Source organism: Neoarius graeffei, chromosome 28 (genome assembly GCF_027579695.1).
Source record: "Neoarius graeffei isolate fNeoGra1 chromosome 28, fNeoGra1.pri, whole genome shotgun sequence".
NCBI classification, from domain to species: Eukaryota; Metazoa; Chordata; class Actinopteri; order Siluriformes; family Ariidae; genus Neoarius; species Neoarius graeffei.
This window is the reverse complement of record NC_083596.1, coordinates 34,072,293-34,084,968: the sequence shown is the minus strand read 5'-3', so window position 1 is coordinate 34,084,968 and position 12,676 is coordinate 34,072,293. Positions and strand designations below refer to the sequence as shown.

The 12,676-nt window shown below is 38.6% G+C and overlaps 1 protein-coding gene across 3 annotated transcripts in view; it reads right to left on the bottom strand.

Moving 5' to 3' along the window:
* Nucleotides 1–10,659, bottom strand: part of hexb (hexosaminidase B (beta polypeptide)) — a 46,473-nt gene extending 35,814 nt beyond the window's left edge. For 2 of the 3 annotated variants that reach the window (XM_060913243.1, XM_060913245.1), the window contains exons 1-3: nt 10,349–10,659; nt 5,779–5,927; nt 4,256–4,321 (exon numbers count right to left, since the gene is read on the bottom strand). In XM_060913243.1, coding sequence (XP_060769226.1) covers nt 4,256–4,321; nt 5,779–5,927; nt 10,349–10,596 — 463 coding nt within the window. In that variant the 5' untranslated portion in view covers nt 10,597–10,659. The remainder of the gene's footprint in view (nt 1–4,255; nt 4,322–5,778; nt 5,928–10,348) is intronic. The other variant, XM_060913244.1, reaches the window with a different exon arrangement.
* Between the last annotated feature and the right edge of the window lie 2,017 nt (nt 10,660–12,676).

The window sequence follows — 12,676 nt, the reverse complement described above, 5'->3', positions numbered from 1 at the left end:
CACATTGATTACCTGTGAGTAGACCCCGAAGCCGTTTGTTTTCAGGATAATGGCTGGCTGATGAAATTATTGGCTGGCTAGCTGACTCAGCCAAAACCTTAATGGCTGCTGCAGCCACCAAAATGTTTATGGCTACAAATGGCTGATACTGGACGTCACTGTGTGGCATGTATCCGGGCGAATGGATCAAACAAATGGGGGGAATAAATAGCAAATTACCACAGGTCCCCTGGTCTCTTACTTCATTGTAAATATAAATCTAGCAAGATTGTAGTTCAATGCTAATAATAAGCTAATCTGGATTGTTCGAGGAAGGCATCTAGCTATCTACTCTCACTAGCAATGACCAGTGAAGGACTGGCAGCTATCTTACTATGATGAAAGTAGAGTGGTGGAGTACTTTTTTTTTTATCAATCTCGAAGTATGTGAAACAAACAAACAAAAAATACCTTTACACTTTCCCTCAGCAGCGGCAAAGAATGCAGCCATCTCGTCGATATCGGAGTCGATTGATGCTCTGGGTGGGTTCCCGGGTTCCCCAGTGTATCGTGGTAACGGTGTGAGGGGCGGGAAGCCAGACAGGTAGTCACAACGGCAAGCTTGTGGTGGCTCTCTGTGCTGTGATATCAGTTCTAAATCTCTACAGTGTATGCCTATACGTCTCTATTGTGTTACTACTAGTGTGTACAGTTGATCATGTTTGTGTCACTTTTCTTGTAGCTCATGATGTGGACAAACCCATTATTTGATGTACACAATTCTTAGTGGCTCAGCCAAATTTTATTAGATAGCGGCTCAAATTGGCTTACAAAATTATTGGCTGGCGGCGGCTCAAATTCTAAATGGCGGTTTTAGCGGCGCCTGGCGGCGGCTTCGGGGTCTACCTGTGAGCTTTTGTTCTATTACTGCAGATATTTTCATCCCTTTCTTTCTGAAAATTATCCTTTTCCATTGTTGAGTTCTGCTTCCTCTTCAAACTAATGACAAGCCCACTAATGTCATGGTTCATGCTGGAAAAACCAGCTATATCTTGGTTCCAGCTAAGAACCAATTTTCAGGTTCCAAACCGATTTATTTTTGGTCACAGTGCTCTGAATGGTTCAAAATTTGGTGCACAAACCAGAACAGAACCCTTTTGGTGGAAAAGGGGTATAGGAGGTTCCTAGTAATCCCAAGTGTATTTTTAGTAGGGCCCTATGATTTCAGCGATGCGGAAAACACGGACGGAATCACGGAATCTAGACATAAAAGTGGATTTTTCTGATAAACATGGAATAGCGCGGAATTCGTTCATTTTTCTTTGCCTGAAATAAATTTAATCACCCTCTTTCTAATTTTAAGACACAGACACTGTTTCTGCCCGATTTTGTCACATCTTTCACTTTCAGTGAGTCCGGGGTTGCCTAGAGACCATATCTTGTTAACCACGCGAGTTTGTTTCCTCACTGATGTGACTGCGAGGGAAATATGTCTAAACGTACAGCCCCTGCTGCAAAACCAGCAGTTTCTAAAAAGTTACGAAATACGCAATTAACTGCCAAGCTTCGAGCAGAGCAATATCCAAACGATTATTATGCATCTGGCCAACAACTTTTCTGCAAATTCTGTCAGCATACAATTGACTGGAGCCGAAAGGACACTTGTAACGATCATTTGAAATCCAAGGTTCATCTGAAGAACAAAGCAAAATCAAGCAGGAGAGCCATCCAAGTGTCACTGGACGTAGCGACCAAGTCACAGGATGACAGACGGGAATTCGTGGAAGATTTTGTGGCTGTGTGTGCAGAGGCCGATATACCTTTAGAAAAAATGAGGAAGATACGCCCCTTTCTAGTCAAGCACTGCAAACAGGGAGGTGCGCTGCCTGAGAATCCAAGCAGTCTTAGACAGATCCATCTACAGCGGGTGTTCAACGAGCACATGCAGACAGTGCTACAAGAGATCCGTGATAAGAAGCTCTTTGCTGTTGTTGACGAAACGTCAGATAACCGAGACCGCAGTGTCCTCAACATTGTCATAGGTGAGTAGCCCCCTACCAAACCTACCCCTCCCCCTTTTTTTAGGTAGCCTGATAAAGCATATCCCTGTCAGTTTTTTAATTATGTTGCAGGTACCAAAATAATAATATAAAAATAATAATAATAATAATAATAACAACAACAACAACAACAACAACATCATCATCATCATCAATGGAGGTTAATGTTAAGCTATTTGCAGTTTTATTACAAAGGTGCTTATTTAGTCTAACATGTAAATTAGGCTATTTCCTAAAATGCACATAGGCCTAATTATTTTTTCCTTTGTTTCTGTTTAATTCAACAGGTACTGAAGGCAAATACTATCTGACGGATGTCATCTTCATGGACAGCTGAAACTTTTCAACATTATCGCAGGCACTACTACAGTCACTTCACAGCAGTCAGATAAATTTGAATGATGTACTGGCAGTAGTCACTGACAATGCATCATACTGCCTAAAGGCCTACAAAGAAGTACTGAAAGGAGTAATGCCAAACAGCGTACATGCAACCTGCTTGTGTCACGTCATCAATTTGGTAGGAGAAACCTGGCAACACTACAGCTACTTCAGTGACGTTACAAGTCTGGTGATGTGGATCAAATCTGCCTTCTTCAAAAAGCCTGCAAGGAAAAGAAGGTGGTTGCACTTTTTGTCTGCAAAGGATGCTGTGCATGTGAAGGTTCCACCTGAACCAGGAAATATAAGGTGGAATAGCTGGTTTGAAGCGGTACGGTTCCATGCTGAACATGTCCACCTGTACAACGAGTTTTTCTCAGCTGAAAAGTATTCTGCCCAGGCTGTGAAAAACATCCTTGATCTGGTGGAAACCGATGACAAGCAAGAGACCCTTCAAATGAAGCAGACATTCATCTCTGAAGGGTGTGGGAAACTGGTCAGAGCCCTGGCAGTTTTGGAGGGCACCCACACTCCTACAGCAGTCTCTGCCTACAACATCATGGAAGATCTAGGCTCCTACCTAGTCAATGGCACAGCCAAAACCTACGGTTTTGGAGCGAAAACCGACGAGTTGCTCAATGAGATGTCCATTCGAAAGAAGAAAACTGTGCTGGATTACCTTCATGATGCATTTCACACTGCATTTGAGAAGTTTTCAAAGCACTGGGATGTCCATCCTGCCAAACAGGTCTACAAGATGATCAGGGTGTTTGATCCTAGACAGGCTCCAGCTATGGAAAGGCAGATTGAAGCCTATGGCACCCTGTCAGCATTGAAGACCCCATCTGCAGAGCTCAGTGAGGAGTGGGCTGCTTACCAGCACTGTGTCAGAAATGAAGGCCTCTCAGAATCGCTGGACCTTGCTGAGTACTGGAAAGGTACAACCCAGCGCTTTCCAGAGATTGCAGCCATTGCCAAATCATACATGTATTTCCCAGTCAGCTCTGTTGACTGTGAGAGGAGCTTTAGCAAATATAAAACACTTTTCACTGACAAGAGGGAATCTCTGACCGAATACAACACCAAATGTCTCACTGTCTTCAATGGCGATGTGTCAAAAAGGTGGGAGATACCTGGCTGCTCAAGAGATGTTTAGAATGGACAAATGAATTTTAGCTTGACAGGAGTTGATTAAGTTAAGCTGTATTAAGTTATGCTGTATAATTAAGTTGATTACAGCTTCTTTGAGTTGTCATTACTGGGGTCTTAAGTTGTTATGCATAGTATCTACTTTTGAATAAACAGTGGCTATAACAAATGTTTCTGTATGGGTTAAAATAAAACTGTTAATTTGACATATGTGGCTGTGTTTGTCATTGACTTTTAGAGCTAGATATTGATTAAAATTGTAAAAATCCGAAACAACAAAAAACAAATCCGAAAACCCAAAAAAATAAAACGGAATTTGAGAAAAAATAAGATTTCATAGGGCCCTATTTTAGGATACTGACATATAATGAGACTTCAGGTCATATCATCTTAGACGTTTTGATGAATGCAAATCACATTCATACAAACATTTTACAAACAGGTGATGTAAACAGCATATTTTTAATTTAAGATGAATGATTTTGGTTATGTATTATAGAAAAGAATTAGCTCTCCCTTCAGAGACAAGCAAGTTTGAGTTGTTGTACAATTCTCTCTGTGCTTTATTCTTAGAAAATCTAGGTTTTTTTTAATGCAAGACACAGCAAAGGATGCATTAACTTTTTAAATAACAGAAATATTCAATCGGGGGGACGACCCCTCAAACCTGGGACAGATCAGCTTACCTCTCAATGCTCCCCATACATTTGAGGCCTTAAGAAGAGCTGTGGGTTGGTCCACTGACAGCTGATCTAAGTAAGCAGAAAATGACATTAATTATACATTTTACTGCTATTGTAAATGGGGAGAAAGCTCCACTTATATTAAATCAACATTATTCGATATTCGATAATCTTGTGAAATGTCCATGACACATTATAATAGCTATAAGTATTGGTTTCTTCACCAGCCTCTCATCTTTCTGTCTCTCTCCTTCTCTTTAATCAAGGCCTTCAGTCCTGAAGACTTGCCCCATGTCAGAAAACATTAAAAGACAGCTTTTACCTTGGACACTGATACTGGAGACTCCTTCCAAAATTATTAAAGGAAACATCTCACAGAAAACACCACATCAATTATTACAATGTTTATGTGGTAAATCCACCATACATGTGCAAGCTATTATGATAGATGCAATTTGAAATAAAGATCAACACTACTGCAGGTCAGACAGAATATAAATCAACACCTTCTGACCAATCAGAATAGAGAATTCAACAACCCTGTGGGAAAAGCAAGGTTAAATGGTGTTGCCCTAATGCCTGATCTCATTTGAGTTTAACATGAGTACATGGTACAAGTGTTTGCTCCCACCACCAATTAACACTAATGTTTTCCACTCATTTGATATGTATCATGTAAACAGCATATTTAGCATTTTCCAATTAAAACATGTGGGACATACCGATGTTATTCAGGGTTTAGGAGCATTTAGGAAATGTATACAGCACATTAGGAAATGTGTGTCTCAATATTCCTTAGTAGGAACATTGCCCTTTTTGGAATAAACGTAAAAACCGGAGTAGTTTATGCATGTAAACGTGTTGTAACCTTTTACACAACTTTTGACAAACTCTACAAAACAATTTTTAATGTCAAATCTACATGATAAAACTGCCCACACACGACAGCATGGACTTGATATGGACTCATGTATAGGTGGTAGTGGTATGTGCGCGTTTGTGTGCGTGGGTGAATGAGAGTGAGATGTGTCCCTTTCATTATTGCACTTTATTAGCACCAATGCGTTTTACAGCCTACTGCTGTGGTCTCTACTTAGAACTACATGCATTTTACATGATGCTGCCTATATGTATTTACCTTTTCTTATTATTTATAATTGTTGCTAGGAGAGTGCCAAACTGAATTTCGTTGTGGATCACAAGGACACTAAAAATCCTTGATCCATGCCTTGATTATAAAAGTAGTACCCAGCATCATGGTTAAAGCTCTTAAGCAGATGTCATGTATTGGATTAGAGTCAAGTTAATCTTTGGATTAGCAGAAGTGGATTACTGTGACTACAGGTCCAATGTGAAATTGCAATTCTCACTTCTGTTTATTTGCCATGTATGTAATGCGTCTCATTTCACACTATTTTTGGATGTTGTTAAGAAAGCAACTCCTTACACAAAACTCAAGAAATAAAGTATGGATTGTTGTAATTTTAGCAGAAGTAGAAGGGCATGAAGAAAGAAAGGGAACTCACAGGATTCATCTGTTTTTAGACTCGGATAACCGTCACACTCCGGGTCAGTGGATGTGATCTGCACCTGAAGCTCAGTCAGCTCGGAATCAAACACTTTATCTTGGTTCTTCTCAAGCTTCTTCACATAGTCAAAGATGTAATTAAAATATCTGAAAGACAGAGCCAGAACGTCAGAAATAACTTCATCGCTACGAGTCCAAACTTTAAAACACAAACTTACAAAAATGTTTAATTAGCCACAAAGACACCACCATTCCTATTCAGTGATATCATACAGAAATCAGATCAGATTAGTGACATGCTGAAATATTCCATTAGCCATTGTTTTAAAACAAGCTGAACGTACATTTATATCCCTAATGAGCAAGACAGGTGGAAAAACTCTGACATGGCACATGAAGAACCAAACTCAAAATGGAAACAATCTTCTTTCTTCTGGATAGTGAAATTAGAAATCATTACTCTTCTACAACTGTTTACCATGAAACCAAACTGTAATATTGCATGTGCACTGAAAGTAAGTACATTGGTTAAAAATATATTACATAGTTGCATGAAGATATGTTTATTTTCGAGTGGTGAATAGATATATTACGAGTGAACGAAGCAAACGAGTGATACATTTTTCAACAGGAGAATTATATCTTCATATCTTTTCGCCACCATGTAACACTCTTTATATTATTTGGACACACATACAAAAAAAAAAAAATGAAGCAAGTTAAAAGAATTTTAATTTTGAACTGGTTTGCTATTTTGACAACATGCATCAAGAAAACTGGAAAACACTGGGAGTGACATCATCAGAGTGAAATATTAGGAATTATTATACATACAGGCCACTTTTTTCCATGGAATAAAAACATGTATTTTTGGGGGGGGGGGAATTTTTTTTGAGAATTTGGGCTGCCAGGTCGCTCCGTTGTGTGCAGTTGTCGATGTTAATTTTAAAAATAACTAAGTAAATTACACAGGGAAAATAATAATAATAATAAACTTTACTGCGCTAGCACGACACCCGCTAGAAGGTAACTGGACTGCCGCGCCAACACAGAGTCCCGGGTAAGCTCGCGTTGGCCTTCACTAACGCTACTGGTGAATGCTACACTAGCTAGAAGGTACCTGGACTGCTGTACTAACAGCACCAATTCACAGGTAAGCTTGCATTGGCCTTCAAGGATGCTGATATGAAGTGTGCATGTATAATAATAATAATAATAATAAAGCTTTTTATAAATTTGCATGTATAATAATATAATAGGTTCACAATGGGCATCTCTGTAAAGCCTCAGCTGCGCATGCCGCCTGGCAACACGCACCCTCGCTACGTGCGCTAGGTGAAGGATCGGTCAGTGGAGAGCTCAGCTAAGCTCAGCATGTTTAATTCCCCAAGCCAATGACAAGAACTTTCGTAAGAAATAACGCGAACATCTGCATCATGCGGGATTTGCGGGCGGGAGCGGGACAAAATATGGCAGGCGCGGGCGGGACTGAAAATCATAAATCTTTGCGGGAGCGGGACTGAAAATTCTGTCCCACGCAGACCTCTATTCTCCATGTCCCGGATGTAGCTTGTATGAAAAATACAAATGGCGCATTTCCCAGTAAAACACTCGTGTCCATATTAGCCCAAGAGCATTAGCTCAAAATTGAGTCCAACCCGGAACAAATTAGTAACAAGCTGAATTTTTCAGAATATGTTCAGAATACTCTTAGGAATAACATACTAAAAGTCCCCGGGAATCCACCTTGTGCTCTCTGAGAAATTCAAGATGGCGTCCAAAATGGCTGCTGATTGGAGATTTTTCAATATCTCAGGGATAAAACATAATATAAATGCAATTAAAATGTTAAATTATATGTTCTCTCATACAAGCAATGCAAATTCACCATTGTCACACAATTAAAATGAAAATTAACCAAGATTACAAGGTCATTAATGTGGAAATTACATGGAATTTGATGGTTGACATGATTGACAGATTAGCTTAGTAGGCTACCTACATACATGAACATAATGTAAGACAACAATTAGACATCAATTTCCTTAATATTTAGTGCATCTTTAAGCTTTGATAAAATATTAAAGGGAAATTAAATTTGAGAACTCCATCTTCTAAAACTACAATGGCAAGCTGTTTCAGTACACTTACATTCCGGCGACTTTCATGACAAAAAGGTCTGCCTCAATAAAAGCTCTTGCTTATAAACAATGAGTAGACTTAAACACTTCTCAGTGCCTCAGTTGTAATGCTTGGACCTTTGTTGTACCATCAATGAAGTAGGGAATTTATTCAAGCTTGTTTAAGGGTGGAAAAAAATTAATCTTAGCGCCAGTCTTTACTACTAGCAATGCCAGTGTGTTCGGACAAAAAAAAAAAAAAAAGACTAAACTCAGCATGACCTTTTAAAAATGACTGAACTCAGCATGACCTTTTAACATGCCATTTTTCATTTTACACCACCAATTTACTTTAATTAATATTAATGAAAATAAGTACTCCAACCCCTAGTAATTGTGTTTGTTGTTTTGTGAACAGAATAGGATGATACGGAGTGAACGAGTAACCAGTGGATCCACACTCTATAATCGGTAGTGTACATTAAATAGCACATGTACAGATTTACAATTATAAGTCTGTAATTATTATTGATTGTTGAAGTTGAAAGTTATAGAACAATGACCAGTTGTCTTCTTGTAAATAGGTTCATTATTTGAGGAACACTCAGTCACCATGATTTATTGTGTTGGATTAGCTTCTTGTTATAATGAACAATATATGTAAATAAATTGTTATAATGGATTGAAGGTAATGTTTTGGAGTTCATGATGTTTTTGGTTTTAGTGAAACTCCCATTGCCAAAAATATGACAATCTAACCAGACATGGCAAGCGAACACATTATACACAAATATACTGTTATAATAATGTGTACACTTATTATATAATGTTAATACACAATGTAATTAATACACACATGTTGGAATTTACTCTCCTACCCTACAAAACATATATTCTGACCTTTTAATTGCATTAATATTTTGTTTTGGGCCTAAGATATGGGCAGAGCTCCATTTGGCGGCCATTTTGGTGGCCATTTCTCAGAGAGCACAAGGGGGATTTCCGGGGACTTTTAGTATGTTATTCCTAAGGGTATTCTGAACATATTCTGAAATTTTCAGCTTGTTACTGACCCTGCATTCATGTGCTCTGGGAAGAAGATATTTTCCAGTTGGGAAGTGGTATTTACCAGTGTGTTGTGTTCACATGCTTTTGTTGTGGTTGACAAATTAAAGATGGTGGACCAGATTCAAGTTAGCAATAGTTAGTTAGCTATCGTTAGCAATAGCGTCTGCTCTGGATAGGTAAAAACAAACCATAACAACACATTTTTAAAGGAAACGGATTTCTAATGTATTATATTACACTTGTTAATGACGCAACATTGCATAGACACCAAAAACTACCCACTAGTACTAGTAAAAAAAACTTTAGTAGCGTACAATGCTTAGCATTCAAGTGTCTTGTACCGCTCGCCGCCATGTTGAAAAGGTTAAAGTTCATCTCATCTCGGCAACTCGTGTATCAAAATTTTCTACGAGTTGCCCAGTGGAAAATACCACAAGAGGGGGCGTTCATGTGTGCTTTCCATGTCGGCGTTTGGTATTTACCATAATTCCCATAGCACATGAACGCAGCATAATTTGTTCCGGGTATAACCCTATTACTCCTGGGCTATATAACACACACACAAATATACACAGTACTGTGCCAAAGTCTTAAAGCAGCCTATTTTTTCATACAAACTTTGAAATTTCTATTTTATGACTTCTACATTATTGACTCAGTAAAAAAACATTTTAGAGTACGAAACGTTCATTTTCCAGCACAAAATTAAATGTTATGGGGGAAAAAAAAATTGTATCTGGGCAGTAATAAGATACCACTTTTCAGTTTAAAAAAGAAAGCATAATGAAGCTACTGGGTTTTGCTGCAAAATTAAGAAGCAAGCGTGACAGTCAAAGCCTCCAGAACAACTGTAGCTGGTTCTTCAAGATGCTCAGTAAAACCTACAGCTCATTTCCTTATAAAACTGCACCAATTGTACCTGAGATTTCCATTTTTTTAAAGCAAAAGGTCATCTCACACCAAATACTGATTTTGTTTTATTTATTATGGCTTACAGCTGTTTATGTTAATCTATAGTGTACAGAAGAAGAGGAATAGTTATCACTATCCAGAGTTACCCAGAAGAGGGTTTCCTCTCAAATTGTCTTAAGGAACATTTTGTTGCCACCACAGCCACCTCTGCCTTGCTCATTAGGTATACATCTATACCTATATCCAAATTTCTGTAAAGCTGCTTTGTGACAACGCCCACTGTTAAAAACGCTATATAAATAACACTGAATTGAACTGGAGTAGATTTATGACAAATGAAACTGAATTTCCTTTCCGTTTGCCAGAAAGACTGTATTTATCGGGGTTTGTTTGACTTAGAAAATAATACATTGGAAAAATAACTAGCAAACTATGAGTGAGTGAGTAACTAACTAACTGTAAGGTTACCTGCGGAAGGCGTTTTGGAGCAGGCTGCAGCTCGGCCCTGCGGACGAATCTTTGGCATGAACGATTTGAAAACTGGAACCGCTGAGTTTGAATGTAGTTGGGCTCGTCTGATATTTCTGTGGTAGCGGCCAAAGCGAAACATCATCTGTCTCCTGATATTTCTCACCAAAGTATTCAAACAGCCAACCGTTACAAACGGTAACTGTTAAAAACAGACAAACAAAGATTAACCGAGTTACTGCACACATCCTGTTCTATGAGTTCCTACTCAATCATCTGACTTCATGCACGCGACCGGTGGTTGTACAGCTCGGTACCACCCCTAACCAGCTCAGCCAATCAGAATACTCTGTACCACATTCGTCAACGGCGCCGCTAGAGAGGACAATAATCGAAGTTGAGCTTAAAAGATTGTTGTTTTATTTTTGTTGGTACAAATAACCTCGTAAATGTGTAGAACATGATAAACAATAATTGTTTAAGCAATGACAAGTATATTAAAGAATACCCGCAGTGAAAAATTAGCATAGGCTAGAAATGTAGACATTTTGCATAAATATATTTTGACTTACCAAATCCCAGCATGCATTGCGCGGTGGGAACTTCCGGTGGTTCGGCTCGCGTTGCTTCTTCTTCGGAGTTTTACGGCAGCCGGCATCCAAATAGTTGCATTGCTGCCATCTACAGGATTGATGCCTACTTAAGGCCCAATTACACTATATCCTACTATATAGCCCAGTGTCCAATAAAAACTTTAAGAAAAATCGTCTTCCCTTTCCACTTGATCCTATTTCTAAAATGCTTTTCATCGTCACCTCTTCCAAACCAAGTCCACGCAACTGTGCGAGCAGTTCCTGTCTTTGACTGTCATAATTTCTGCAAAAGAGTATGACATGATGAACTGTCTCAGATTCCTGACAAGAACACAGACCATTCTGATGCTTTCCCAATAAAAACGAAGTGCTATTTAAAAATGTATGCCCAATTCTCAGCCTTGCAAAAATAACTTCCTCCTTTCGATTACTCCCTCTTTTACAACCAACTGAGTCAGTTACTCTACTAGAAATTGAGAATAGATGCCTACCCTTTGTTTCTTGTTGCCAACTCTGTTGCCATTTTAAAATTGTTTCTTGCCATTTGCCCTCTGATTTTGATAACTTTATATTTACATCTATGGACTCTCTTTGACAAGCTTTCTTGGCTAATTTATCCACTTTTTCATTAGATGTGACACCTACATGAGCTGGGACCCATATAAACGACACCTCTATCCCTCTTCTTTACACCTCACTAATTATCAGTAAAATCTCATAAATGATATCCTGTCTGCTTTTTGACGAGCCTTTTCCAATGCAACTAATAGCTGACACAGAGTCACTACATATCAGTACTTTCTGATTCTGTATCTGTTCAACCCACTGTATTGCCATTAGGATTGCATAGAGCTCCACAGTAAATACACTTAAAAAAATCTGAGGTTCTTTTAAAAGCTTGAAAATTAAAACTCTGAACAAAAAAGGCTGACCCTGTAGCTCCTGTTTCTTGGTCTTTTGACCCATCAGTAAAAATTAATATATGGTTCTTATATCTTTCTCTTACATGACACTGAAATTCAAATGCCAAGTCTACCTCAGGATTTTCCATCTTAATTTCAAGCAACTTCAAGTCAATCTCTGGACCCTCCAATTGCCATACAGGAATTAAAGGCCACATTACTACTGAACAAAAGCTCTTATTAAGAATGTTCAATTCCTGTGTTACGATTTCTCCAGACCACCCAAAACTTGAGAGTCTTGCCACCTCCCTCTCTCATGATGGTTCAATTACACATTTTACAGGGTGATCACATCTCTGACCCATCAAATTGACCCAATAGTTAGCTTGAAGCTGCCTTCTTCTTAAACCAAGTGGCATTTCACCTGTTTCCACTTGTAGCGAACACACTGGAGAAGATCGTACAGCTCCCGTGCATATTCTCAACGCCTTAGCTTGAACTACATCTAATCCAGCTAAAACGGATTTGGCTGCAGAACCATACACTAAACACCCATAGTCAATTCTTGATCTAATTAAATAAACATAAATCTGCTTCAAAGATGCTACATCTGCTCCCCATTCTGTTCCAGCAAGACATCTCATTAAGTTCATGACTCTTTTACTTTTGTCTATTATTTTTGAAATATGATCTCTCCAGGTAAGTCTTACATCAAAAATAACACCAAGAAATTTGAAACTCTTAACCCTTTCCAATGGTCTACCATACAGCTGTAGTTGCATATTTTCAGGTACCTTCTTTCTAGTAAAAAACATTACTTTAGTCTTTTCAAT